The sequence below is a fragment of the Lagenorhynchus albirostris genome, chromosome 16 (assembly GCF_949774975.1).
Source record: "Lagenorhynchus albirostris chromosome 16, mLagAlb1.1, whole genome shotgun sequence".
In the NCBI taxonomy this organism is placed as follows: domain Eukaryota; kingdom Metazoa; phylum Chordata; class Mammalia; order Artiodactyla; family Delphinidae; genus Lagenorhynchus; species Lagenorhynchus albirostris.
This window is the reverse complement of record NC_083110.1, coordinates 23,966,724-23,994,612: the sequence shown is the minus strand read 5'-3', so window position 1 is coordinate 23,994,612 and position 27,889 is coordinate 23,966,724. Positions and strand designations below refer to the sequence as shown.

The following is a 27,889-nucleotide window of genomic DNA, read 5'->3' as shown; positions in this document are numbered from 1 at the left end:
TCATTCATTCAGTCAGTCAGTCATTCCACTACTGGGAGTGCCAGGACCCGGGCTGGCCTGGAGGACGTCAGGTACAAGCCTCTGCTGGTGGGAGAGGGCTGATACAATCTATGATGATGATGATAATATCGCGCTAAGTTAGACGCAGATGTACTTCTCAGGCTTTACAACAATACTAATCCTCTGCAAAGAGTAATGGGGGAGAGAAGAAAAGGCTTCAAACGGGCGATCAAGTGGCGCTGACTCTTGGCATACTGACTGGCTCCCCCACCTACAAGGCCAGCCGGGTGCGAGTCAGCGGGAAGCCCCTCCCGCGGGGGCCCTTGGAGAGGCAGCGCTTCAGCCTTGGCCGCCCGGGGGCGCTGTGGGCCCCTGGGAGCGGGCGGCTCTCGGGCTGCCGGCCGCGCTCACTTGCTCTGCGCTCACTCGCGCGGAGGTTTCCCCGCCGGCCGCGTCCCGTCCGCTCCCTGCGAACCAGGAGTGCCCCCTGCGCGCCCCCGGGCTCCGCTCCGGCCCGGCTGTGCCAGACGCAGCTCTGCCCGACGGCGACATGGGCGTCCCCCCAGTCCCGGAGGCTGGCAGCTGGCGCCGGGGGCCTGTGCTCCTCGCCTTCTTCCTGGCTGCCTCCCGAGGTAAGGTCGGCGGAGCCTGGGTGCTAGGGAGGAGCAACGGGAGAGCACAGCGGGGCAGGGTGGGGCGGTCCCAGGTCGGATGGGGGCGCCCTGGGAGCCCCCTTCAGCCTGCCGTGACCCCAGCCCGCGGCAGGGAGGCCGCTAGGACGGCTTGGCAGGGGCGGCGGCTCTCTGCCAAGTGCCCTGGCTGGGTGGTGGGCACGCGTGTATGCCGACAGCTGCCCAAGCAGCTGCCTGTCCAGCCCTTCCCGACCCAGAGAGCCCAGGCACGAGTACCTGCTGCAGCACAGGAGATAAACACGGTGGAGACAGCCCAGTGTGTTCTAGTGGATGCCACTGGCTTTTGACACCTGTGGCATCTCCCTGCACCACCCCAGGACCCCAGGGTCTCACGAGGCGCCAAGGTTGTATACTCTCAGCCAGTGTCCCGTACCCTGGTGACACTCTTGGTTGAGCCTTGGTGGGCACTCGTCAGTGCAGGCACTGGTCCACAGCTGGACATGGGTGCCCTCTGGTCCTTATCCTGAGGGTCTGATGGCTGAGAGCTGAGTGGTCAGCTGATTCCCAGCATCGTAGCAAATCTGCAGCCCAGGGACTGGTGTAGGGCCGGCACTGGGGAGAATGTGGGACATCGCCCAGCTTGGCTGTGAGCCCCTCCTAGGTCCTTGGATAACTTATAGCATCTTTCGGGCCTCAGTTTCCTCAGCTCAAACACAGAAGCCATACACACACAGGGAGGTGTCACTTTCCCCTTCCAAAGTCCAGACTGTCACGACTCTAGGTGGTATCCTGGTCAGGACACAGGGGCTCCTTGAGTGGGGGGCAAAGGGCCCGGGACCCACAGCCTGGCCCCTGCTTCTTGCCTGTCCAGGACTGAAGCAGCTGGATCTTGAGGGAAGAGGGGGCCGGCAGGCAGCGTATGGAACTAAACTTTAAACTTTTTCCCTGGGAAGGCTCAGGGAAAGTGTGAGTCAGCAGGGAGTCAGAGGGAGGCAGGAGGGAGGTGGGGAGCTTGGCAAGGGACCCAGTGGGTGAGTCAGAAGAGGAGGAAGGGGAAGACAGGGTAAGAGCAAGAGGAGGGTTCTGAGAGAACCTGGAAAACGCCTCAGAAACTGGGGAGCCTGCAGGCAGCATGGTATCTCAGCGCTGGGAGGCTGGCCTGGGCCTCCTATAAAGAGGAGGGAGCCCACACCCCACAGACAGAGATGCCTAAGCCCTGAACTGGATGCTCCCCAGGAAGAGCCAAAGCAGGTGGGGGAGCAGTCTCGGCACCAAGGCCATGGCTCATGGCAGACAGGGCTTCCCAAAGGAGCAGTGGATGGTGGCAGGCAGGACCGGCCAGCATCCCACCCACTACAGACCGCCTGCCCTGCCCCCTCCTTTCCAAGTGACCCCAAGAGGCCCTTCCGTTTTCTTACCCCTACCCTGTCCTCCTCTGGCTGAGCTGCTCTCTGTTCAGCAGCCCCAGTTTGGGAAACTGAGTTCCAGAGAACTAGGGCATAGAGAGCCAGCTTTCACAGAGCCAGTAGCAGAGAGGCTCAGAGCCCCTCACTCCATATTGTCTCTTCAGCCAGGAGGCTCCACCCCCAGAGGTCCTGGCTACTTCAGCAGCTTGGTGCTCCATCTCTCCCTGGGCCCAGCTCAAGGAGATGGTTAGGGTTTGAGTCAGGAGAATTCTCTTAGTTTTGAACTACTCTGGGACTCAGTATTCCTAACTGTAATATGGGCGTGCTAATGAATATTCCTGCTGCTACCCAGTACAGTGTGCAAGAAGGGGGATAAGAGACGGGGAGGCCTGGTTGCAGGCATGGTCCGGAGGGTGTCTGAGTTGGAAAGACGTGCTCACCGGCCTGCTGAGGTGCCGGGTGGCCCTGGGCAGGATTGCTCACTGTCAAAGCCTTGATGCTGTGGGAAGGTGAGATGGAGGCGGCTAGTGCAGACCTGTTTGTTCTCTAGCTCTTGGGGCTGGGCCAGCACCATGGAGAATGGTGATGGTGATAATGGCGCACAGCAGCCTAGGAAAAGTTGCAGATACCCCTTTCCTGGGCCTGACCCAGGTTGAAATGGGTGGAGGGAGGCACCTAGGGAGCCAGGACCCAGCAGACCCCAAGGGTGGCAGAGCCTCTTCTTCCCCTATTGGCCTTCCCAGGACCTGTGGAAGTTATTGTCCCTGCCATGTCCTCACAGGCTGACCCAAGAGTCCCAGACTCTGGGACTAGCCCATGGAGGTGCACTGGGGCTGGGGAGGTGAGAGCCCTTCTTCCCCTGTATGGTAAGCAGGATTGCAGGGCCTTGTTGAGTAACCCAATGGTGCAAGCCTCTGACGCAGCAATGATCGGCTCTTAGGAAATCCACAGTCTGCTGCCCAGAGGCCCTGAGGTGGAGAGAAGCAGGCTTGAGGCCAGCCCATGGGCATAAGGGAGCCTCTACCCAATGTCAGGGGTACGCAGCGATACTGGGGAGCCCCTTGCTGAGCTGGGCTGGTTGCTCTCTCTTTCCCCCAAGTAGGGCAAAGGTTCCCTCTGGGGCCTGACCTCCGTAGGAGAGGGTGGCCCAGGTGGGTGGTACACCGCTGGAAGGCCACCTCCCTATATGCACACACATATGGGTCTTAGGCCCAAGCAGACAGAGGGAAAGAAGAGAGGAAGAAAGGGGTCCTTCGTGCCCATCGGGTATACTGGCCGTGACCCCTCACCAGCACTGACCAAGCCCCAAAGACTGAGTTTGAGGTGCCAGGTTTTAAGCCAACCGTTCATCCAGGAGCAGTCTGGCCTCACCAGGGAGCTGCTGTGAAGCTTCTGATGGACCCTTGGATCCCCTTAGCAGCAGCGCAGGCATGACCAAGGCCTTCCTGATGCCACCCTGTGTGAGAATGGAAGGGACCTGGAGTTGTGTGCCCTGCATGCCAGGGCTTCCCGTTCAACCCTGTCACTTAACAGTCTGGCTTGGGGAGTCAATCAGAGCTCTGTTCAAATCCCAAGATGGTCCTTTCCTGCTCTGTCACTTTGCACAAGTTACGCAGCATCCGTGAGCGAGTTCTATCATCTCTCCCATAGGGATGACGACAGCACCTCCCTCAGAGGGCTGCTGTGAATATTCGGTGCACACGTGACACAGAGCCTGGCATAACATAGCGCCTGGCGCCTGGTGAGCTCTGGCTGCGTAGTATTATTCTGCCTCTTGGCTTTTGGAGGCCACACGCCATTGGTTTACCATCTTAGCTCCTTGCTTCCTGCAGGGTCCGGTAGAGCGCCCAGAGCATGGGAAGGCATTGACCGGTTTCACTGGGACAGGACTCTCTAGAATCCTGGAGGTCTGAAGTGCTGGGCCCAGCCCTCCGTAGCACCTCTACGCACTTACAGTCTGTAATGCCCATGGAGGTGCCTGTACATTCTCCTCTTAAAGTGCTCCAGAGATGGGGACTTTGCCACTTCAAGGCAAGCCGGGCTCAGGGTTTCCTTGTCTTATTGGGGTCTTTCTTGCCACTGAGCTTAACATTCAGCCTGTTGACTTTGGCTGACCATCCCCAGAGAGAAAGACAACGGCCACCATTGTGTCCATCAGTAACTCAGTAACGAAGTTGCTCTGCTCCTGACCGAGCCAGCCTAGTCCCTCAGCCTTTCTACATAGGATCTTTCTTCCCATGGGGACCGGGGGTCAAGCCCTGTGTCTGCTGTTCACTTACTGTGGGACCACAAACACACACGCCGCCTTTATCTGAGCCCTGGGAAGGCTAGGTAACTGGGTCTCGGCAACGCTGACCACTCACTTCGGAAGGGTAATCCCATGATGGTGCTTCCTGACCTTCAGTCCGTTTGTTCACCACTTTGGGGATTTCTCCAGTGTCTACCCATCATCGTATGTACCCTCTTTAAATCTACTCATTCTTTGACTTAAGTAAATAGATTTTAAAAGGAAACTTTGTATCACTGCCATAAATGGAAAGCCAATGTCACTTGCCATAAATAGAACAAAATCATAAAAGTACATAATAGGAAAACCAAATAAGGTAAATTCTAGTTGGAAACTATAGCCTGGGGAAGGCTCCAAGCCTGCTGTACCTTGCAGGAAAAAGAAAAAAAAAAGAAGAGCTTAGCACATAATAGAGATGTTTTGAAGACACACTGGCATCAAACTGGGACTTTCTCTTTGATGTAATCAGGACTGAAAGAGAATCGAAAAGGGAATAACCTTCTCTCTATGTGATTCAGTGTTATTTAATGCCATAAAACTGAAAGTAAAACTACCTGTGCTGTAGATGCCGTCAGCTCCTCTCCATTGAAAAAGAAAACTCACCACTGTGAGGAGTGGCGGCTGGGGGCAGGGGACAGTTCAGCTCTCCTGGAAGAAGGGAGAGATGACAGTGCTCATCCTAAGAGGCCAGGACAGGGTCAGAAGGCCTTTCTGGGCTTCTTCCAGGCCTAAATTCTCCCAGCCCCCGTTGCCTTCCCCAAATAAATACGGTGGCTCTAGCTGGGTCCTCTCCTCATGCTGGGGCCAACAGGCTGTCCCAACAACTACGGAGACAGTGGGAGAGGGAGCCTGCAGCCTCACTGGCCAGGGCAGCCTGTCCATCTGCAAGAAGGAGGTGGGGCCTCTGGTCAATCCCTGGCTACTTCTACACCCCAGACCTCTGGAGCGAGACGACCTGGGTTCAAATCCTGGCACCACCACTTGCTATTCATGAGACTCTGTACAAGTTACTTAACCTCTCTGTGCTTCAGTTTCCTGATCTGTAAAGTGGAGACGATAACAGTACCTACCTTATAGGGAGGGAGGATTCAATAAGCAACTCCATATAAGAGTGATTAGAATGAGGCCTGGCACAGAGTTAAGAGCCTGCTACTATACCATTACCACCGCGCCTCCTGCACTGAGGGTGGGGCACAAAGAGATTTGAATCTGAACCTTAGGAAGTCTTCACAGCACAGGATCTTGAGGGGAGCTGGCTGGAGCTGGTAGTCTGGGCTACATACAGTGTCCTCAGGGAGGGCCTGGGAGAGCTGAGGAACGAGCCATCCAGAGACACATCCACTGGTGCGGCTCTGGCCAACCGCCCAGGCCCTCCCTGGGGAGGTGTGCTGGCCAACAGCCTCCAGCCCCAGATGCACTGATGCTTTCCCAATGTGCTGGAAGTGCCGCTTCCTCCGATAGAGCCTGGCTTCCCCTTCCCAGACTCCTTGGTCCAATGTGAATGGACACTTCCTGCAGGAGCAGGTATCAATAAACACATCTGAGATGCCCTTTGTCCTCACTGGCCACGGAGCCCCACGGACGGACCTGCCGGCTCCGGGCCCTCGGCCCTTTGTCCCGGAGGTACTTCCTGGAGCTTAGCACTGGAATCAGGACCAGTCCTGATTGGTCCTTGCCTCTTGCCCTCTGTGCTCTCCATCTTGATAAAGACAGAGCCTAGCCTTTCCTTATACCCTCCATGGACTGTCCTGGAGGACAGGGTCTGGCAGGGAGCTGGAGACGAGGTCCATGTCAGTCTGGGGCCCCCTCTGAGGGCGAGGGCCTGGCCTTCTGCATCTAGCACAGGGCCAGCAATAGCAGGCCATCAGTAACTGTTTGCTTACAGCCCCTAGCAGCTGGACAGAGTCCAGCTCTTTGGGTGGGGCCTCCTAGGCCCGACTAATCAAGCCAGGGACCCACCTCCAAAGGCTGGGGCGTTGCCTTGGCGACTGTGGAGTAAGCTCATGCCGGGTCAGGGTAAATACACAGGCCTGTCTACACCCACACACACCCATCCCATGCACACCCACAGGGTTTCACAAGGTGAGAGCTTATGGGCGGAAAGAGGTCACAAAAAACTAGCATCCTGAGATGAAGCTGAACAAGGACTCCTTTCCCCTACACGGGAGCTTTCACAAGAGGCTGAGCCCCTCTGCGGCTGAGGGTCCCACTGCTTAGAAAGTGGCAGAAGCAGGGCTAAATTCTGAGCGGAAGTCCCTTAGGGAACTCTGCACCCCCACGGCCTCTCTGCCTTGGGCCTGGCTCATGTTGGGACCTTAGTAAATATTTGTGGAATGAAAGAATGATGTTTTTGGTTTGGGTCTGAGGCAGAGCAAGGCTGGCTGCGTGGAGAGCACAGACGTCAACTGGAGGTCAGTTTACTCGCTGAGTAGCTGGAGGATGAGGTGTCAGCCCTGCCCGCTGGAGGGGTGGAGGGCTCTTGCTGCCTGTAGTGCTGGCTTGTCCAAGGTGTGGGTCTCAGTTCAGCCACGTAGGGCTGTGTGGCCTTGGGCAAATCGCTTGACTTCTGATTTGATTTCCTCATCTTTAAAATGGGGATAATGAGACCTACATCAGGGGCGTCATGAGACTTAAACGAGTATAAAGTGCTCAGCAAGTCCTAACATGTAAGAGGGGCTCATAAATGCCCGTGATCACCTTTGTAGCCCATTCTTGCCTCCTTCCTCTGCCCTAAGACAGACCTTCTCACCTGCCACGGGGTTTCAGAGCTGGAAGGGGCTTAGGAATGTGGGGAGTCTCTCCAGATAGGAGGAAGAAAGGGAGGCCCAGAGAAGGATGGAAGAGGAGGATGGAACCTGCCCAAAGGCACACAGTAAGGGCAGGGCTAAGTGGGGTTTGGGGCCCAGGGATCTGCCTGCCCAGGCCAGAGTTTGAATCCTGAGACCTCACATTTCCCAGGATCACAGCATTCTTCCTCCAGGTCTTTCTACCATCTTACCCAGCAGCAGGTGGGGGCTGGGTGGGGGGGATGCAGGGCCCCAAGAACAGCACAATGATGGATGGTTCCCACATGGGCACAGGCTCAGCCCGGGGCTGGGGGCCTTTTCCTGTCCCACATGCTCTCGGCCACCCTGGAGCCAGGGGCCTTCCTCCCCAGTCTCCGACAATGCCCCAGGTGTCCAGAAGGATCTGCCCCTGACAATAAGCAACATCCTCCCGCCAAATAATTATACTTCCAGCTGGGCTATTTCTAGCCCCCGATAACACGTGCGCATGCGCAGTCACGGGAGGCATGGGGCATGTGCGCTGTTCTCCCTAACGCCGTGCCTCCTAAGGACAGGCTGCCCGTGGGCCTTATCCTGGCTGCAGTCTCAGACACCACAAACAAGATGTTTTCTCTCCCCCCCAGGACAAAACCTGTAGATGCCCGGCCCACTCCTATCTGGCCCTTTTGCTCAAACTGAATCCTCTCACCCACGCCCAAACCTAAAGCCCAGGGTAGCCTCTCCTTTTTCTAAAAGGGGAAGAGGTCCCTCTGGGGCGTGCGGGGTGTAAGGGATTGAGCAATGCCCCCTCCCCAACTCTGTCTCTGAACCCCAGTTCTGTGTGTCCCCCCTGTGGGTCTTCAACGAAATCGCTCCTCGGGCTGAAAATCCCCTCTCCACTGCTTCCTGGGCAATTCTGCAGTCATTAACACCACTGCTTGGACTCAGGGGGCTCTGGGCCTGACGTCCTGCTGGAGGCCCTGGGCTGGTGCCCCACTGGAGGCCCTGCTGCTTGCTCCCGTCCTGCCCACACCTACCCCGCCCACAAGCTAGCCTCAGTCTTGCCACATCTTGGCCCCAACCCATCCACACCTCTGTCCACTCAGCATTCCCCGCCCTGCTCAGCTCTGTGCTCCACTTCTTGCGTCTGCCTCTGCCCACCCCAGACCTGCGGCCCTGGCCTCTACTGAGCCAGCTTCCCCGTGGCCCCCAAGGTGTGTGTGCTCCTGCAAATGCTGCTGGATGTGGATTCGGCTCTCACCCTTGGCGATAGTTCTGGGGCTGAAGATAATGTTGGGAAAAGGGGAAACCAGTTACCAGCTGGGAGAGATGCTGCTGGGAGCTGCCCTGTGGCCTGCTGGGGAAAGGGGGAGTAGAGGGCAGAAATAATCCAGGGTCCACTCTCTGGGTGGGTTTTTATTCTCCCTTAGAGGATCCTTTCTGTAGCTACTCCCCACTTCCATTTACTGGCACAACCAAAATCTGGCCGTCAGGCTTCCACCGGGGACCTTGGGCGGATCATTTCCTCTCTGAGCCTGAGGGTTTCAACTGTAGAACAGTGGGCTTGGGGAGTAGAATCCCTCCCTGGTTACACCAAGAAGCCACGCTCATGGATCAGAAACTCAGATGCCCACGGGACATTTATGGTGAGGGAATGAGGCAGGCCAGGTGGGAAGTTAGGGAGTAAGTAGGAGGGACCGCAGCAGCTAGAACACCAGTGTCCCATCTAAACGGAGGCTGCTGCTCAGATCCAGCGGGTGGCTGCCTCATAGGAGAGCTGCTTTAGCGTTAATTTACTGACTCTCAAAGAGAAGCTACAAGTCGGAATTTTCGTATCAAATTCCCGGTCTTTAAATTTTGGCGATCTCAAAAAAAAAAAAAAAAGAGTAAAATACTTTAAGGGTCAAATAACATATGTTTGAAGGCTGAGTATGGCCGGTGGGCTGCCAGTTCCTGCAATTTTTTCTTTCAGTACAGAGTCTAAGTGCCTAAGTTTAATTTTGACTCTAGTACTTATTTGCTACGTGAACTTCGGTGAGTTACTTAACATCTCTGTGCCTCTCTCTCCTTATTGGTGAAACACGAAGGAAAAGAACACCTGCCTTACGGGGTTGTTAGACATGTCCATGCTACTCCTTCTTCTAGTTCTAACTAGATCCTGCTTTACCTGAAGCCCCCATGCTCTAGGTTCTGAGTTTATACCCTCTGGAACGTCAGGCAAACCACTTTCCCTTTCTGGGCTTCTATATTTCTGCTGGAAAGGGAGATCAGCATCTCGCTAAAGAAGTTCTGAAATCCCTGCTTACCTTGGCAATGACTTTCCAAAAATCTGGGGCTCCCAGACACGGCTCCCTCTCACATGTGGGTGCTGTAAGTGGGAGGCTCTGGTGTGTGTCTGTCCTGTTTACCTTCTGGGGCTTAAAACTCCACCCTTGCAGACATATTCTTTGGGGCCGTGGCTTTGCTGCCTCCTCACACTGTGCTTTAAATATGCAGGCAGGCCAAGGTTGGACCACAGCTGTTACCAGTCAGTCACACCTTAGTGGGAGAGAATCTCAATCTGGCTTCTCCATTCTATCGCGCAGAATGTTTTTCACTCTTAATGTCCTAACGTCTCTTGAATTGCAGAAATGAGTTAGAGACCTATCTTTCCCAGGTATCAAGCACCAACCTTCAGAGCATTTCACGTAAATTATCTGTAATTCCGCCTCAACTCCGGCAGGTAGCTGTTTCACTTCTGTTTTACAGTGAGGGGTCTGAGGCTCAGGGTCTATGTAACTCTCAACTGTTGGACTCCAATGCAGGGTGGGCTAATTCCAAAGCTACACCAGGCTGCCTTTCTCCCGACTGGGCCAGGCTTTCAGCTCTGCCAGGTGAGGGGAGAGGGGGATGGGCTGTAAAATAGGGAAGGGGCATCTGGAGGAAGAAGTCGTGTTGTTATCTTGGGTTCAGGCAACGGCCATGGAAAAGACATAGCCATTTTGATCCTGTACACATTTACAGGGTCCTCCTTCCCTGTCTGCCCACAACAGCCCCTGATTTTAGCCAATTAAAATCAAAATATCACTAATGTCTAATAAGTATAGCTATCCCTCCTATGTCTGCAGGGGGCATGAGAGCTCACATCTCGCGTTCTCCTCTTTTCGTCATCCTGTCCTCTCACAAGCCTCTTGTAGCTAATATTTTCCTCACTGCACACATGAGGGAACTGAGGCTCATAGCTAGACAGAATTTTCTGTTTTGAAGGGCCAGCGCTTTGGGGGGTGAACCTGGTTAAATGCTGGGAGGCTGGGGTAGGATAAAGAGGACCAGGGCACGGCTTCATTTGCTTATTGAAAACAAGATGAACTAGAAAATATTTCTAAGAAGACTGGGTGGCAGGCGGGTGCCTGGATGAGACGACCTTTTCTGCGTTGCCTGTCCTTGACCCTTAGACACCTTGGGTTTTCCTGCTTCCCTACCACCTTCCACTTGCTGGAATCCTCTCTGTCCGTCTACCCCAAAGACCCTCCTTCCTTTAAGAAGTCTCCTGACCACCCCCAGGAAGGTCGTGTCCTCTTTTCTCCAAGTTCCCTGAAGGCTGGTACGGGTTTGCCCTTTAGCCTATGGGGTTATTTTGTCAAGAGGCAGGACTTGTCTACCCAGCTAGGCCATAAGCCCCTCCAGGTGAGCTGTAGCACCTGGCACAGGCCTCACGCAGGTAGACGCTCTGTTAGGGCTCACGGAGGAGGAAACGCGAAGGCAAGGCCAGCCCCGGGAGCCGCTGGCCCCCAGAGGGGCAGTCAAGGGCCAAGCGCTGCTTTTCCCAGACAGCCTTCCTCTCCTCACCCTGCTTCCCACCTGACGGCACTGGGCATGGAAGCTGGAAGTGCCAGGGGCCAGGTGTGGGCAGAGCCGTGGTGCCTGCAGTAGGGGGATGGGAGCCGGGGCTGGAGCACGTGTGCCCCCCGGGAGAGGGACACGCGCTGGCCGGGTCCAGTCTGCTGCCTGCCTGGAGTCTCTCCTATGCCTCACCCAGCTACACCTGGAGAAGCTCCTGTGGCTCCTGCCACACAGCCTGGGGCGGAGCCGGGTTCGTGAACTAAAGAAGAAGCTGAGGCTTGGGGAGGTCAGCTGACTTGCCTGGAGCTTGTGGCTGGGGAACCCGCATCTTTGAAGCCCCAGACCAAGGTTCTTCCCTACTCTGGGAGCACTGGGAGTGGTGCCGGCTCAGGCGGGTGACAAGCTCTCGTCTCTCTGAGCAGGTCTGGTGGCAGCATTCAAGGTCGCCACGCCGTATTCCCTGTATGTGTGTCCCGAGGGACAGAACGTCACTCTCACCTGCAGACTCTTGGGCCCCCTGGCCAAAGGGCACGACGTGACCTTCTACAAGACCTGGTACCGCAGCTCACGAGGTGAGGTGCAGGCCTGCTCGGAGCGCCGGCCCATCCGCAACCTCACATTCCAGGACCTTCACCTGCACCACGGCGGCCACCAGGCCAACTCCAGCCAGGATCTGGCCCAGCGCCATGGGCTGGAGTCAGCCTCTGACCACCACGGCAACTTCACCATCACCATGCGCAACCTGACCCTGCTGGACGGCGGCCTCTACTGCTGCCTGGTGGTGGAGATCAGGCACCGCCACTCGGAGCAGCGGCTCTACGGAGCCATGGAGCTGCAGGTGCAGAGAGGTGAGGGCTGCCTCTGTGGGACAGCTGGGGTGGGGGCATCACGCTGGGGACGGTGCCTGTGCTTGTCTGGGAGGGGGAGCAGCGAGGAGGACAGCGTGGCTGTGGGGTGGCGCCGTGCATCTGATGGTGCGACGCTGTGCCGGAGGCTGTGTGGTTCTGTATGGGTGGTGCTAGCACTACAGGGGTGGCACGGTGTGTGGAGCTGTGTGCGTGTCTCTCTGGGTAGCTGGGTGTGATGGACGGAAGGGCGTACGTGGCTCTGTTTATGACAGTGGGACTTTTTAACGGGAGGGGGTGTATGAACTTGGGCTGGGAGTATGACTGCTCACCACGGTTCCACGGCTCACACCTGGGGTGTCAGGAGAGAGTGTACGTGTGTACGTGTGTGTGTGTGTGTGTGTGTGTGTGTGTCTAGGTGAGAAGGCAAGGGGTGGTAGAGTAGATAGACGTGTGGGTATGGGCAGGTATCGATATGCCCCTGAGGGTGTCATGTGTCATGACAATGGGCAGGGCATGCCTGGCTGTGCAGTGAAAATATGCCTCCGTGTGTGCATGTGTGTGTGTGTGTGTGTGTGTGTGCGTGTGTGTGCGTGTGCGTGTGTGTGCGTGTGTGTGCGCACAGCTGGGCCAATGTTGCCAAGGGGACACTAGCCTGAGTACCTGTGACTGGGGGGGGGCATGCCAGCCCGGACAAGTCTTCCTGGTCTCCTGGGTCTGACACCCACCTAATGACCCTTTTCTCTGCTCCCACAGGCGAAGAAGCACCATCCAAGTGCACTGTGTACCCGCCCTCCTCCAAGGAGAGTGAAAGTAAGGAACCACCTTCTTGGCTCTTCTGGGTTCTCTGTTCTCCTCTGTCCTCATCCTGGACCCAGATCTCATTCTGAACTCTGACCTCATCACCCCAAGCCCACGGAACCCCCATTCCTCCTCCTTTGCTGCTGCCTCTCCCTTTTGTTTCCTCCTTCACCTGAGCCACTGGGCTGCAGCCCCCAGAAGCCCATGTCCCTTCCAAGGCCCAAAGCCTGAGGAAGGTGGCTCCTGGACTCCCAGCTCCTGACTCTCTGAGTGGGGCTGTGCCCTGGCAGTGACCTTTGGCTAAGTGACCTCGCGACAGGTACTGGGTGCCACAGGCTGCCGAGCTTGCTTTCAGTGGGCATGGCTCCTGCACAGTAGCCCTCTGCCACAGGCGAAGGTTGGAGCGCTGTGGTGGGGGTCCTCCTGGCTTGGACTCAACTACTTAAAATCTCCTTGTTCTCTGTGGGGAGGTAGGAAGGAGAGGCTCAGGAAGGGGAACAGAACTACCTTTTCTAGAGCTCCTACTATGTGCCAGGACTGTGCTAAGTCCTTCCAAGTACTGGTATCTCAGTGGCTTCTTATAAGAACCCTGTGAAATAGGTGCCACCAACTTCACTTTACCTACATGGAAATGGAGGCCCAGAGAGGTGACATAACTGCCTCAGTTCACACAGATGACAAGGGAAGTGCAGCTAGGACTGTGCTCACGTCACCTTTTTCCCACGTCGGGGTAGGAGACTGGACACACAGTGTGGTGGGTGTCAGTCAGCCCCCTGGTATTTGCCCAGAGGTGCCCTACAGGGGACGGGGGCGCGGCTTCAAGAGGTGCCCGGGGCTTCCCTGGTGGCGCAGTGGTTGAGAATCCGCCTGCCGATGCAGGGGACACGGGTTCAAGCCCTGGTCCAGGAAGATCCCACGTGCCGCGGAGCAACTAAACCCGTGCGCCACAACTACTGAGCCTGAGCTCTAGAGCCCGCGAGCCACAACTACTGAGCCCGTGAGCCACAACTACTGAAGCCTGCATGCCTAGGGCCCATGCTCTCCAACAAGAGAAGCCACCGCAATAAGCCCACGCACCGCAACGAAGAGTAGCCCCCGCTCACCACAAGTAGGGAAAGCCCGCACGCAGCAACGAAGACCCAATGCAGCCAAAAATAAATAAATTAAATTAAAAAAAAAAAAAAAAAGAGGTGCCTGGGCACTAGGAGGCCAGGCGAGAATGCCCAGCAGCTTGGAGACAGCAGGAGGCAAAGGGAGGACATCTTAGGGACACCCCCCTCTTCTGAGAGGAGGGGTCTTGGCTTCCTCAGCCTTCTCTCTGTTACTATTTATCAGGCATCCAGTGTGGACCAGCCCCGGCCTAGGCCCTGGAGACACAAAAGTGCAGGCCTCCTCCCTGCCCTCCAGGAGGACATACACCAAAACTGAAGCCAGGAATGGGAACAGCTCAGCTACGGCCCCGGCCAAGGCCCCACTCAAAGGCTGTGGTGACTTTCTATTCGAACTACTCATTTTTTTTGAAGCAACAAATGGACCAGCCAGGAACAAAATTAGAACGCACAGTTGGGTCTGAGTTAGACCCACACGGACCCAAGAACAAGCCCCTCTTCCTGCACACCGCAGAGCTCGTGTGTGGCCTCGGTACCAAGCCGCTGCCCCTCCTCACTTCCTCCACTGGCAGCTCCCTGGGGAGGGTGGAAAGGGGGCCCCCCACCCCGAGCAGCCCCTCCCTTCCCATGCAGCAGCCTCATGACTGTGTGCGCACACGTGTGCTGTGCACTGGGCAGGGTGAGCCTCACGTGGTGGGGTTCCTGAGTGTTTACTTCCCCATCGCCCCTTCCACTCTGAGCAACCCCCTAGTCCCACTTCTGCTCCCGCAGAAACACCTCCGCCACAGCCGCCATTTCACAGATGGAGAAACCAGGGTTCACACGGGTGAAGGGACTTGTTCCCAGTCTCCCAGAGCCAAGAGGAGAAGCCAGAGTGCCTGATTCTCAGTGTGCAAACCCTGCCTGAGCACTGGGGCCTTCCCCTCTGTCAACACTCGTTTCCTGAAAATTAGCTGTATGAGTTAAGTCTTGGAGACAGAGACAAGAGATGCCAGAGGGGATGGTGCTAGAGAAGCCAGGCGTGAAATGGAGAGGGAGTGCAGATCTGGGTCGTTTATCTTGATCTAGACTCGAGAAGCAGCTGCTGGAATTAAGGGAACAGGAGTCACCCGGGAAATCCCAGGAGTCTGGCTGAGGAGCGCCCAAGAGTGAGGCAGAACCTTGAACTTGACTGTTAAGGGTCAGGCTTCCTTTGCCGGGCACCTCTGCTCTCAGGTTTTGACATTTTCCTCCTCTCCAGTTTGCGGGATGTGCAGCTCACTCTGCTCCCTGCTTCCCTGAACTACTGTCTACAGGGAATTGGCTAAAGGCCAAAGGGACATGTTTGCTTCTGTCTCGGCATCAAGGGCAGGGGGATAGCGTCAATGATCTCTGGAGTCCCCTTTCGATCCCCTTCCAGGCCCTTGGTTCTGGAGGTCTGCAGACTACAGCTGTGGTAGAGTTTTGGCGCTAAGGCGGAAGTGGTCTCAGATGAAGAGAAACCCGGCTATGCTTTTGGGTGGGGTGTGCGGGCTTCGGACAGTACTTCAGTTCTCCGGGTATCGTGTGTCCACTGAACAACATGAGCAACTGTGTCCCTTTCCAACTAACAGGGAGGCCCCCTGTGTTATCTAAGGTGCTGAGTCAGGGCTCAAAAACTAAATGCCCGCAGGGCCCGGGAGCTGGTGGGTAGGACAGTAGGGAGGGGTAGAGACTGTGGTGAGCACCCAGCTGCCAGTCTGTACTTGCAGTTCCAACCACCACATGCCAGGAAGGGGGCCCAGGGTTGCCAGAGCCACTGAATTTTCAAGCAAAGTCAGAAGTCCAGAATTTACATGAACTCCCTGAATTTTAAAATGTTGGCAACTAACTAAATAAAAATTAAGTACTGTGTCGGCCATAGTTGCAACCTGAGTCCATTCTAGTGAAAGGCAGTGTGGTAAAGTGGGTAAGAGCACAGATCCTGAAATCAGCCCAGTTGCTTAACCTCCCTGTGCCTTAGTTTTCTCATCTGTAAAATGGAGATGACAGTTACAATCATACTTTCCAGGTTGTTATGAGGCTAAAATGAGGTCCTCTGTGTAAAGAAAGCGCTAAGAACCGTGCCTGGCACGGAGTAAGTGCTGTGTATGTGTTGGCTACTATTACTTCTAGGCCTGGCTTCCCGTCATCTCATCCATTCCCCTGTGCCAAGGCAGGATGGCGAGTAGATGGCAGCAGCAGTGGACACATATCCTGTTTTCCAACAGTTCGAAACATTTGCCTGGTGACCCATGTGCCTAGTAGGCCGCAGGGCTGACTGCTGGGTACTGCCCTCCACTGCCACTTGCCTTTGGAAAGATCCCAGTCCCTGCTGTAAGACAGGTGCCCCCCAGCCAGCCTTGGCACCTGATCAGTTAATGATGCTTCAGCCAAGCAGCTCTTTGAGTTTCCCTGCTCTGACTGCAGCCCAGTCTCCTAGCGTTGTCTCTGGGGAGGAGGAGGGTACTTGGTCTATGAAATCCTCTGAATGCTCACAGCAGCTTCAGGTGGCAGGGGAGGTGATGAGAGGAGTGGGGCTGAGGAAGGTGGTACCCAAGGAGCCCAGGAGCCCCGAGTTGCTGGGGGCTGTGGTTTTTCACTGAACCTGGGGAAGGGGGCTGGGCAGCCCACCTCCCTAAGAAGCAACCTCCCCACCGCCCCCCAACACAGCAGGAGGTATGGTTTGCTTTCATCCAGCCCCGTCCGTCCCTGGAACCGGGCAGCTCTACTGACCTCCCCCCTCCTCCATAAACACCCTCGGGGTACTACTGGCAGGCCCTGGGCAAAGACTCGCTGGGCCCCTCCCATCCCACCCGCTGAGTAAGGGCCTGGCACACTGCTTGCTGCTCGCCAGGCAGGTGCCTCTGCCGGTGCCTGTTCACCTTCTAAAGCATGAGTCTGGCTCTGGATGGCTACAGAGCAGGAGCCCCCAACCTCACCCCCAGGTACTGACCACACGTAGCGGGAGGGCTGGGGAGCTGTGGAGAGGCTGTGCTCTGCAGAGGAGCCCACGGTGTCGGAGGGCAACTGGCCCACAGAACTCTCCCCAAACCCCGCCCCCTGGCCCTAGCCTCAACTCCCAGGCCAGGCTGTAAGTAAACCAAGCCCTGATCCCCTAGAGGGGCCGAAGAGAGGGAGTCTTTGCTTGGGGACAGGAGTCGGGTAGAGGCTGGGCCAAGCCACCCACAGCCAACAGGGAGCTGGACTCAGTGATCACTGACTGACTACACCAAATGCTGCCTAGTACCAGTCTGGAGGAGACCTGCTTTGACGACCAGAAAAGAGCGCTGTGCAGCCGGTTTCTCAGTGCCCACAATAAGGTCCTGTGATGGGGTTCAGAGATACTCAAATGTCTGAATTATAGAACATTTAACTTTCAATACTCTCAAAGTGCAGCCTCGCTAAGATCTGTGGGGAACCTGCTTTAATGTGGAGTCGAACTTGCTTTGTAACAGCACAGCGACTGTTCTTGTACCAGCGGGTATTTCTAAAGCGCCTGAAAACAGCTTGTTCTCTTCTGAGGTCTGAACAAACTCCCTGAAAGCTTGTTTACACCGTCAGGTTGTTCAGCAATACAATGAGATAAAAACAGCCTTTATTCCCAAATAAGTAGTGCAAAGGCAACATTGAGCCCGTTCACCTCCCCAAAGCTCCCTGAAGCCAAGCTGACGCTGTGACGAGGTATCCCAGCCCGTGGCTTTTCTGTCAGAGGGAAGGGCTGAAATTGGGAAGGAAATGCATTTACACTGGTTGTGGTTCTGAGGGCACGTCTTTTCCCAGCCAAACTCCTGGAGTCAGCAGAGGGACTGAAATAAACCAAACCTCCCATGCTGTTGATGGGATCGTGAAGCAGTACGAGTTTGTTTTAGAGGGCAATTTAGCAATAGCCTCAAAGAAAATACACTTACTCTTTGGCTCAGCACTTTCACTACTAGGGTTTTATGTACGGATGTACTTGCCCAAGTGAGCAAAGATGTCTACACAAGAAGTTCATTGCTACTTTATTAGTTATGTTGAAAATGGAAGAAACTTACCTACGCACCAGTAGGGGACTGTTCCAATAAATTTTGGGTGAACCACGTGGTAAAGCCCTAGGCAGAATGAGGTAGATCTCTGTGCCGATACAGAGAGGTGTCTAAGCCGTGCTAAGTGGGAAAAGCAGTTGTCCTGTGATCCCACGTACGCTCTACATGCGGGGAATGTATCTAGACTAAACACAAAAAAACTGCTGACAGTGATGATGTCTTTGGAGGGGACCTGGGTAGAGGGGGAGGAAGAAACTTTTGAATTTTTTTTAACTTGTAAATGTTTTTGTGTGTAATTTCAAAAGTTTAAAAAAAATTTAAATGTTGGACAAGGATTCACATTTCCCTAGTTCCTGCCCCAAGAGTTTTCCCCGTGAATTGTACATGTGAGATCAGTTCAGAGGCCCCATCCTGGAGCCAAGGAGTCTCTCTGGGGATAAATAGGGCTTTTTATTCATTTATTTTTCATTGAGATAAAACATATATAAAATTTGCCATTTTAACCTTTTTTTTTTTTTTTTTTTTTTGCGGTACGCGGGCCTCTCACTGTTGTGGCCTCTCCCGTTGCGGAGCACAGGCTCCGGACGCGCAGGCCCAGCGGCCATGGCTCACGGGCCCAGCCGCTCCGCGGCATGTGGGATCTTCCCGGACCGGGGCACGAACCCGTGTGCCCTGCATCGGCAGGCGGACTCTCAACCACTGAGCCACCAGGGAAGCCCCATTTTAACCACTTTTAAGTGTTTGATTCAGTGACATTAATTATGCTCTCAGTGTTGTGCAATTATCACCACTATCTATTTCCAAAAGTTTTTCATGTCTCGGGCTCCTTCTGACCTTGAACTCTGTGGCGTGAGGTCTGTGAAGGGCCTGCTCTCCCTTTTCAGGGAACAGCCTGTCACCCGTGGTCGAGCTGTTCCCCGTGGGCTGGGATGAGGACCCTTCTCTTTCCCCACTTGAGCTGCCTCAGCTGTAAGCGCCTGGCCTGCTTTCTGGTGCTCTGGGCCCCCCCGGGGTCCCCAGACCTTCCGTGCCTCTGCAAGTCAGTGAGGGTCTGGCTGTGGGGCGTGGGTAAAGGTGGGTCCCCCTGTTGCCAGGCCTTCCCTCTCTGGGCCTCAGTTTCCCCTCAGGAGGTGCAGTGGGAACGGGGCCTCACCTTGGCCGCCTCTGTCCTTTCAGGCATCACGGCTGCTGCCCTGGCTACGAGCGCCTGCATCGTGGGCATCCTCTGCCTCCCCCTCATCCTGCTCCTGGTCTACAAGCAAAGGCAGGTGGCCTCCAACCGCCGTGAGTATCCCTGCCCGCCTGGGCTAGGTGGGTGTGTGAGTGACCTGCCCCAGCACCCCCCTCAGCCACGGGGATTAGCAAAGGCTAAAGGCAGGCACAATTCTGCTCTTCAAGACACAGGAGCTGCTACAGGTCTTGCAAGGAGTTGGGCTCGATGGTGGAGAGAGGAGGGGATCCACTAGCCCCTTGGCGCTCAATGAATAACTGTTGAATGAATGAATAATCATACGGAGTAGCTGAAATTGGCTTATAAAAGTGCTACCACCTGGAGACTGTTTGGGGCCCTGCTTTAATGTATGGGTAGGCTTGTCTTGGTAGCAACTGTTGGGACAAAATGACCTTTGGATTATCAGAACTGCGAGGGAGCTTAGAGATAACTTGATTCAGCTCTTTCGTTTTACAGGTGAGAAACCTAAGATCAGCAGGGTTAAATAACTAACCCAATGTTATATAACTTAGTAAGCAGAAGAGCTAAGACTCAGACTCAGAGCTTTTCACCTCACGCTTTTCAGGAAATATAGTCCCACCACATAATAAAAACACTCGTCAGCATGCGCGTCATAGCAGACGACCCCTAACCAGTAGGATTGCTGTGCCAGGTACCACGCCAAGCTTGCTACATACATTCTCTCACATATTCCTCATAACCCCTCTAAGAGTTTGCTCCTACCATTGGCCCCATGTTACAGCTGAGCAAACTGAGACACAGAGCCGTTCAGTAACTCCCTTAAGGAACCACACAGCGAGTACGTGGTGGAGCCAGGTTTCAAGTTGTGACCACAAATACCTTTTCACCCGTCTCTTTGGTGACAGTGCACCTTGCCCTTCCTCTGACTCCACCCATGAGCCTCGTCCTGTCTCAGTCTTCCAAGAGCAGGAGGGTGTGGGCCCTCGCTTCGCCTCCCCCACCTCTTCCCCTCTTGTCCTCTGCAGGAAGGCTCTGGCTTACACCTGATTGCCTTCGGCTGGACTGTAACGACTTGACACCCCTCTGTCCCTCTGTCACTGGGTCACTCAGAGGCTGTGGCCACCTCTCCCTTCCTCTCAGGACGCCCTTATTCCTCTCATGAAATCCACCACAGTCTATCTACACAGATACCCTGGGGTTGGGGCCGGGGTGGGGGAGGGTAAAGGGGTTGGAGTAGAAAGAGGAACCCCGGGGGTCAACCAGGGAGAGAAATCACTGCAGAGCTGCCCTCAGCTCCTGCTCGTCTGTGGAGCACTTCCACGGAGGTGGGAAGGGGACGAGGAGGGGGCCACGCTCAGCTAGGCTTGGCTCCCAGCAAAAGAGGTGCTTTCTGTCCCCCTTACTCCAGACCACAGGGCTGTCTCCATCAGGGAACGGGAACTGGGAAACAAATTCCTGGCAGAGGACGGCGTTGGGTGGAGGAGGTGCACTGCTGACCCTGTTCTGGCGCCTCACAGCCTTCCTTACAGGGCCCCAGGGGGTTGGCCAAGGCTCTGCCCCTGTCCCGGGCTGGAGGAAGGAAAAACAGAGAGGGGACATCCCCAGGCCAGAACACTGTGGGGTGTCCTGAGGACACGGGGAGCCGGGGTCAGCCCCCAGTATCTCCTATTCCACGCACTGGGACACTTGCAGACTGAGGGCTTCGCAGAGGAAGGGACAGATGAGCTGGGTGCTGAAGAATTGCACTGAAAGAAGGCTCAAGGGGGTGCGGTGGGCTGGCTAGGGCTGTTGAGCACGTCTTCTGAAACTCTAAACGAGCCCCATTTCTGTGATGGGAAGCCACTTCATAGCACCATTCCCCAGATTTAATACATGCAGTAACAGGAAGGTATCAATCATTTATCTCCTAATAAAAGTATTTTTGAGGGCTTCCCTGGTGACGCAGTTGTTGAGAGTCCGCCTGCCGATGCAGGGCACACGGGTTCGTGCCCTGGTCCGGGAAGATCCCACATGCCACGGAGCGGCTGGGCCCGTGAGCCATGGCCGCTGAGCCTGTGCGTCCGGAGCCTGTGCTCCGCAACGAGAGAGGCCACAACAGTGAGAGGCCCACGTACCGCAAAAAAAAAAAAAAAAAAAAGTATGTTTGAGGCCAGTCCTCTGTCCTCTCCACAAAGAAAAAAAAATGACTTGCATGGTCGAAGGCTTAGAGACAGACACAAGAGATGCCGGAGGGGACGATGCTAGAGAAACCAGGTGCGAAATGGAGAGGGAGTGGAGATTCAGGTCATTCTTCTTGATCTAGACTCTGGAGAAGCAGCTGTTGGAATTATGGCAACAGAAGTCACCTGGGACATGCCAGGAGTGTGGCCACAGGGCAGAGGCCGAGTGGCCCAGAGCGGGGCAGCGGGGAGGCAGGTCGGAGACAGAGTGGACGGGAGCGTGTGTGGTGCACTTTGGGCAGGATGATGGCACGGAGCCTGGCACAGAGCCTGGCACAGAAAGTATGCTTGGGAATGAGCCAAACTCAGGAAAAAAGAAAGAGAAAGGGTTGGGAGCACTGAGGAAGGCAGCGTGCTGCGGAGGCCAATGGGTGTTGCAACCTCTCTAGAGGACACCTCAGAGCCTCGGTGTCCCCAGGGCAGAGGAGAGGATGAGCTGAGGGGACGCAGAAACCCGCACGAAGCCCCACGCAGTCACTCGGTAAACAAGGAGCCATGATTCTGATACCTCAGAGATTTCAGGAACTTGTGTGCAACTTCCCGTGGGTGGTGTTGTTGTGCCCCTCCCCTACCGCTTGTTTCCCCATCGTAATCAGCAGCAAAGCCCGTAAAAGACGAGAAAGATCTGTGGGAGTACGTGGGGAGCTGCAAGAAAGAGGGAAGTTGGGGTCACTGCATCTGGTTGGTGGCCAGTTTGGGGGGTGGGGAACCCGCACAGCGGGGCAGGGTGGCAGCTTGGCTGCAGAGCGGAAAGTAGTAGCATGGCTGAGAAGTGAGAGGGTCTCAGGCCCCCTGAGTTTCCTCTAAGAGACGTTGCCTTGAAAGCCACCCTATTAGGCAATGCAGAGGACGGGACAGAGAGGACCAGGAACTCTAATTAGGAGCTGACCTTCCGACACTCCTGCCCAGTAAATCATGGCTGACGACCAGAACGTGACAAATGGCCAAACAGGAAACGGCAAGTTCAGGAGCCAGGCCTTGGGTTGCTCGTGAATGTTAAACATCACCAAGTGAAGACATGGGAGAAATCACTGGCTGCCTTTCGTTTCCTGGCAACAAATGTTGTCCCAGACACTTGTAAAATGCAGCCCAAATTTCATTTATCACTGGTCAAAAGGGGCCGCTCACTGGGGCCTCACCTGCTGGGTAGACACGCAGAGCACTGCCTGCCATACGGGCTTCCTGAGTGAACAGAAGTGGGATCCAGGGCTGAGCACGGCCCTGTCCAGGATTGCTCCCGTTCCCCGAGGGACATCTATCTGCCAGTGAGGGCAGGGATGCTGTCTAGGGAAGCCTTCCCTTTGTGACTAGCTTCTCTGTCTGTTTGTCCCTAGGTGCCCAGGAGCTGGTGCGGATGGACAGGTAAGGCCCATGGAGACCTTCCTGAGAACACTTCTAGCAGCTGTGCCACCCCGATTCAGAGTTTGGCAGGCCGTCTCTCTTCCCTGGGCTGTCATCTCTGAAGGGCAGCATCCACACCCAAACTCCTGCTGCAGCAGTTAAGGGGGAGGGGGATCTGTTAGCCAGGACAGACTGATTCTGCCACCTTCACCAGGATCTCTTCCCCTCTCCTCTCTGGTCACTGCTTATACCACGACAGGGCTGAGAACACAGGTGTGGCCTCCCTGGTCCTCTCTGTGCTCTGGGCCAGCTGCCAGGAAGGAGATATTTCTGGGCAGCAGGGCCCCTGTTTAGCTGCCTGGCACAGCTGGTTAGAAGAGCATTTGCCACCTGCCACCGAGGCCTACACATCTGTGCTGATTGGCTGTTTTCCCTGCCACCCCTCACCCAGCAGTCTGAGCTCCAGGATGCTTGGATGAACTACGCACCCACCTTCGGGCCTCAGTGGTCAGCCAGGCCAGGGTGGGGGAGGGGAGGAAGCAGCTGAGCCCAGGCAGACACTGAAACATGCAAAGGAGGCCAGCACATCTGGAGTTGCGGCCTCTCCCTGCAGCGCACCCCAAGGAGAAGGCTGTCAGGCTACAAGGGCAGAGGCTGACCAGGCTCAGATGGAGGCGGCAGGTTGGGGATAGAGTAGAAAGGGAATGTGTGTTGGTGCACTCTGGGCAGGAAGCTGGCATGGAGCCTGGCACGGAGGGCGTGCTTGGGAATGAGCCACATTTAGAAATTTGGCCCCCGGAACATGCAACACTAAATTCAGAGCTCCTCCCTGATGTTTGAAAGGGATGATATTCAAGACGGGTCACAGGAAGTCCTGCTAGAATCTCAGAGTTGGAGGGGTCCTCAGAGGTTGTCCCACTCCCAAGCAGGAAGAACGCCTCCCTTCAGCTCAAGACAAGCTGTGGGGACATTCAGTGCTAATGCCATTAACTCTACTGACCAAAGAGAGACTTGTCCCCAGATTCCTGAGGCGCCTCTGACCCTGGGCTTCCTTCCTGGGCCTGGGGCAGATGGTCAGACCACAGGGTGGAGCTGGGGTCAGATGCCCTCAGCTCAGGGCAGGTGGCGAGGGCAGCCCATGGCCTTTTCTCTCTGGCCCTGGATCCTCCCTTCCTGCTAGGAGAGGCTGCTGACGCCTGGGGTGGGAAGGCAGGTGAGGGGAAGGGAGCAGAGAAGGCAGGCAGGCGGGAGGGCAGAGGCCTAGCCCCAGGCAGCACGGATGACCTTCAATTCTGATTCTCTAGCAACAACACTCAAGGAATCGAAAACCCCGGCTTTGAGACCTCTCCACCTTCCCATGGGATGCCAGAGACCAAGCCCAGGCAACCCCTGACGTACATGGCCCGGAGGCAGCCTTCTGAGTCTGGGCGGCATCTGCTCTCTGAGCCCAACACTCCTCTGTCTCCACCAGGCCCCGGGGATGTCTTCTTCCCCTCCCTAGGTAAGTGCTTCTCTTCCCTCACGGCTGTATGGCCCGCAAGGTCATGATCTCTCCATGGCGTGCAGGCCATCAGCCTCACCCCCCGCCCTCCCTGGGGAGTCCTCACAGCCTCAGGGTGTGGGGTTGGGGGGGATGAAGGACAGAAACCCCCACTTCACTCTGCTTCTCCTTTCCTTTGCAGACCCTGTCCCTGACTCTCCAAACTCTGAGGCCATCTAGACCAGCTGGGGGCCGTGGGCAGTTGTGGCTGGGCCTGGGGCAGGTGCATCTGAGCTAGGGCTGGCCCTCTAAGTGGTCCCTCGGCCTTGGCCCTGGTTTCTTTCTTCCTGCTCTAAGCTCAGACTCTTTGAAATACCCCTGATGGCCAGACCCTCAGCCTCCCTGGATGCTACGTGGCAGAAGGGAGAAGATGTTGGATCGCTCAGCCCCTGTCTCAAGGATGGTGGGGTGCTGGGATCCTGCCCCAGAGACCTGAAATTCACCAGCTACTGATGCCACCTGACCTCCATCTTCGAAGCCCCAGAGCTGCCAGCTGTGTGGCAGCCTCTCTCCCGGGACCTAAGCCTTGGGACCTGACAGCAGAGATGGGCACTGGGCAGACTCCCCAGTGCCACCCTCCAGGCATGAGGGACAAGATAGGACAAGATGTGGAGAGACTCCTCCCCACTGTGGTGGACCCAGCTCCCCCATCTCACCTGAGACCGCTCGTCTGTCAAACCTCTTTGTAATCATGAGGCTCTGGGGCTGGGCCTCCCTGACCCTGGGCCGTGGGAGCCTTCCCCAGCTGCCTTCTAGCAGCCAACTCTGAGGAGCCGTCAGCAGGTTACACAAATCTGGGGCTCCCACTGCCTGCACTCTGGTCCCCAGGATTCATTGGCCAGAAGCTCCAAAACAGGAAGTATACGCTACAGCACGGTGGCCACTGTGAGCCAGCTGGCATCTTGGGCAATGGGAACCAGGCCAGAGGTTGCACCACCCACCACAGATGGGAGTGGAGGGGAGAGCCAGGGGCCTGCTGGGAAGGTGAGAGGAGAGGGCTCCACCGCCTGCCCCCTGCGGTCGAGAGAGATGGTGACCACATAATGTACTGCTCAACCTCTGACACTCTTGGGGTGCTATTCAAAACTACTTGTGCAACAGTGCAAAACCTGTGGGTGGATCGTAAGAGCTGGGTTTAAATCCCTACCCTGCTTCCGAGGTACCTGAGGCCCAGGGAGCCCTCTTCCCCCACCGCCCAGTCTTTGGTCCTCTGTTCCAGTCAATCTGTGCTGAGCCTTCACTGCAGTGTGATCCTGTCGGGTGGCAGGAGCGGGCGTGTCCCTAGAAAGTCTTATGCCCGCTCTGCTCTGGACCCTCTGCTCCATCTCCTGCTTCAGGGCATGACCCAAGATTGTTTTTATACACGTATATGAGGGGAATCCTTTGTGGAATTTCGATTAAAGAGTTTTAGAGCATGGAGAGGCGTGGGGAGGGGTCTCTGTACACTGTGGGGTGAAAACGGGTGGTGGGGCCTGAGAAGGGGAGGAGAAAGTTTGAGCTGGACAGGAGCCCCGGGCACTGCACTGTGGAGGGCGTCATTTCAACTGGGCATTCATCTGCCAGCAGCCTACGCTGTCTCTGCTGAGCCAGGCCTGGGTGCTGAGAGCCAGGGCTTCAGGCCAGGGTTAAGGGCCCAGCAGGCAGGGAGAAGCCCGCCTGGCCTGGTTGGGGATGGGAGTTGGGGTGGGAGAAGGGAACAGCTCGAGGCTCTCCAGCAGCAGTGAGCCCCGGGCCTGCAGTTGAAGCCAGGGAGCCCCTTTGGTTGCCTCCTAAATCTCCCTGCTCAGGCCCAAGACCGTAGGTCAACGTGGGCCTCTAGCTGCGCCCGGGGGCCTTGAGGAGAAGGTGGGCGCGGGCCTCGGGCCTCGAGACTCTGCACTGACTCCTCCCGTGGCTCCTGCTTTGTCCCTGGGGATCTACCCCCGGTTTCATCTGCTGCTGTGGACTCTTAGTGCCAGCTACCGCAGAAAGAGGGCGCTATTCTCACAGCTTGTGGGGGCCCAGGGAGCAGGGATGGGTAGGCTGATACCTGCTAGAGGCAGGGCCAGGCTACCCCTCGGGTTGAAGGACAAGCCCATGGACCAGATTCCTCACGCCCCAGCGCAGAAAGAATGCTCCTGCCCAGCGGGGAGGCTGGCCTGGCCCAAACCTCAGCTTCTGACCTCAAGGCAGAGACAACTTCTAAGAAACTGGCTGCCAGACCCTAGGGCCAGCTGCTCTGTGTGGAGGAGGGCGGAGGCCCCGCAGCAGAAGACACCACACTTCCTCCCCAGCTTCCTCCTGCATGGCCTCGAGTTCTCCTTCTCTGGACCCTTTACTAGTGAACGTATCGCTTCGTGGTTTCCTGTTTTCAGTGAAATTTACTCTGAGCTCCAGGCTCCATCTTCATCCATGACAACACGCCCTGCCCCTAGCAACCCTAAAGGCACCCTCCCTGATGCTGTGGGGAGGGGCAGGGCACTAGGGTATCCCTCTGTGCTCGCCCTAGGGTGGTGGCGCCTCTGGAGATGCCAGCTCTGGTGGCCGGTTCCTACAGCCTCAGTGCCTGTGGGCTGGGGTGCATGGCACGGAATAGGGGAGCGAGAACACGGTGCCTGCCTCCAAGGGGGCTGGGAGGAGCCCTGGGCCTTCTGGGCAGGGTGCAACTGAGGCAGGAAGCTCACGGATCATGGCACTGCCTGAGGCCGTGGGAGGGAAATTTGTGCTTTTAGGCACTAAGTCATTGTTAGGCACTAAGTCATTGTTAAGAGATGTATCAGGAATTCTGGGACCTGTAACCTATCTCCTGATCACATTTAATAAAGATCTCCAGCCTTTATTTCCGTCAAGTGATAAGCTAAGGGGATGGAATTGACCCTCTCTGAAAACATACTGCAGAGGCCACTGGATATGCTGCTGTTGGATCAGGCTGGCCCTGCCTGGGGGTCTGTGGTGATGGACTGGGGTAGGTGTGCAGGAACCCCCGGGGCCACTTGTCGTAAAGACCAGCCCTGGGGATACCCTGGCTCCTGCCTGGCCAGAGCTCCCTCCTACACGCGGCAGCCTGGGATAGAGGGGCTAATGCGTCGCCTTCTTCACGGAGTGCTCTGTGGTGAGGGAACTGGGAAGACGAGGTGGGGCTGGGGGTTGCAGAGGTCTTATCACTCTCCACCCCAGCTGGGGCTCTGCGGCCCTGCCTCCTTGAAGAGGCCTTCCTGGGTGACAGCTAGAGCTCTCCAGGGCTGGCCTAACTGTGCTGGGGGCCGGGCTAAGATTTGCTCAGGGAACTCAGAGGGAATAAGAATGGCAGAAAGAGGAACTGGGCCTGGCAGCCAGGAGGCTAGGTGCAAAGTCCTCTCGAGAACCTGACACTCACAGCCCTGATCACCAGCTGTCCAGCCCACTGAGAGCACTGACCATCTAGCCCCTTCACTGGGCATTCACTGTACCCGCTTTGCATGCTCACCTCTCCTGCACGGACGCTGTGGCTCCCTAACTATTCTGTGAGTTCTATGGTAGGGATCCAATAACAGCCTGCCCTTTGGACCTGGTTGTAGAGCTGAGGACTGAAACACAGCCACTGGGTGAGGGGCTGAACCAGGATGCCAGGGTTCTGTCCTCTGGACCACGCACGATCGGCAGGGTCACCTCTGCCTTTCGGCTAGCTCGAGTTCCCAGCAGCTTCGTCTGGGCTCTCTCCTCAACAGCAATGATGCCCTGAGCTTTTGCAGGCCAACGGGCATGGGTTTCATTTTGTTTTGCAATTCTGATCTCTTGGTATGGCTTCCTGGAATATATGTTAAGAGGGATTCTGAAGTATCAATATAGTTTAATGAGAAAGTGCTGACATCCGCTAGCAATGCATGCCTTGGGCACAGGATAGGCAAGGGCAGTACATGTTCCATATCTGTGCCTCTTCTGTGATA

General features: G+C 56.1%; 2 protein-coding genes and 1 pseudogene across 3 annotated transcripts in view; 2 read left to right on the top strand and 1 right to left on the bottom strand.

Moving 5' to 3' along the window:
- CDH23 (cadherin related 23) overlaps nt 1-27,889 on the bottom strand; it is a 394,527-nt gene that overhangs the window by 38,154 nt on the left and 328,484 nt on the right. The window lies entirely within an intron of this gene.
- Nucleotides 403-25,401, top strand: VSIR (V-set immunoregulatory receptor). The gene is made up of 7 exons (XM_060127173.1): nt 403-632; nt 11,335-11,760; nt 12,514-12,570; nt 18,869-18,976; nt 22,438-22,465; nt 23,749-23,945; nt 24,127-25,401. The coding sequence occupies exons 1-7, from the start codon at nt 551-553 to the stop codon at nt 24,162-24,164; spliced, it is 936 nt and encodes a 311-aa protein (XP_059983156.1). The 5' UTR covers nt 403-550; the 3' UTR covers nt 24,165-25,401.
- On the top strand, nt 24,306-26,802 carry LOC132507613 (uncharacterized; annotated as a pseudogene).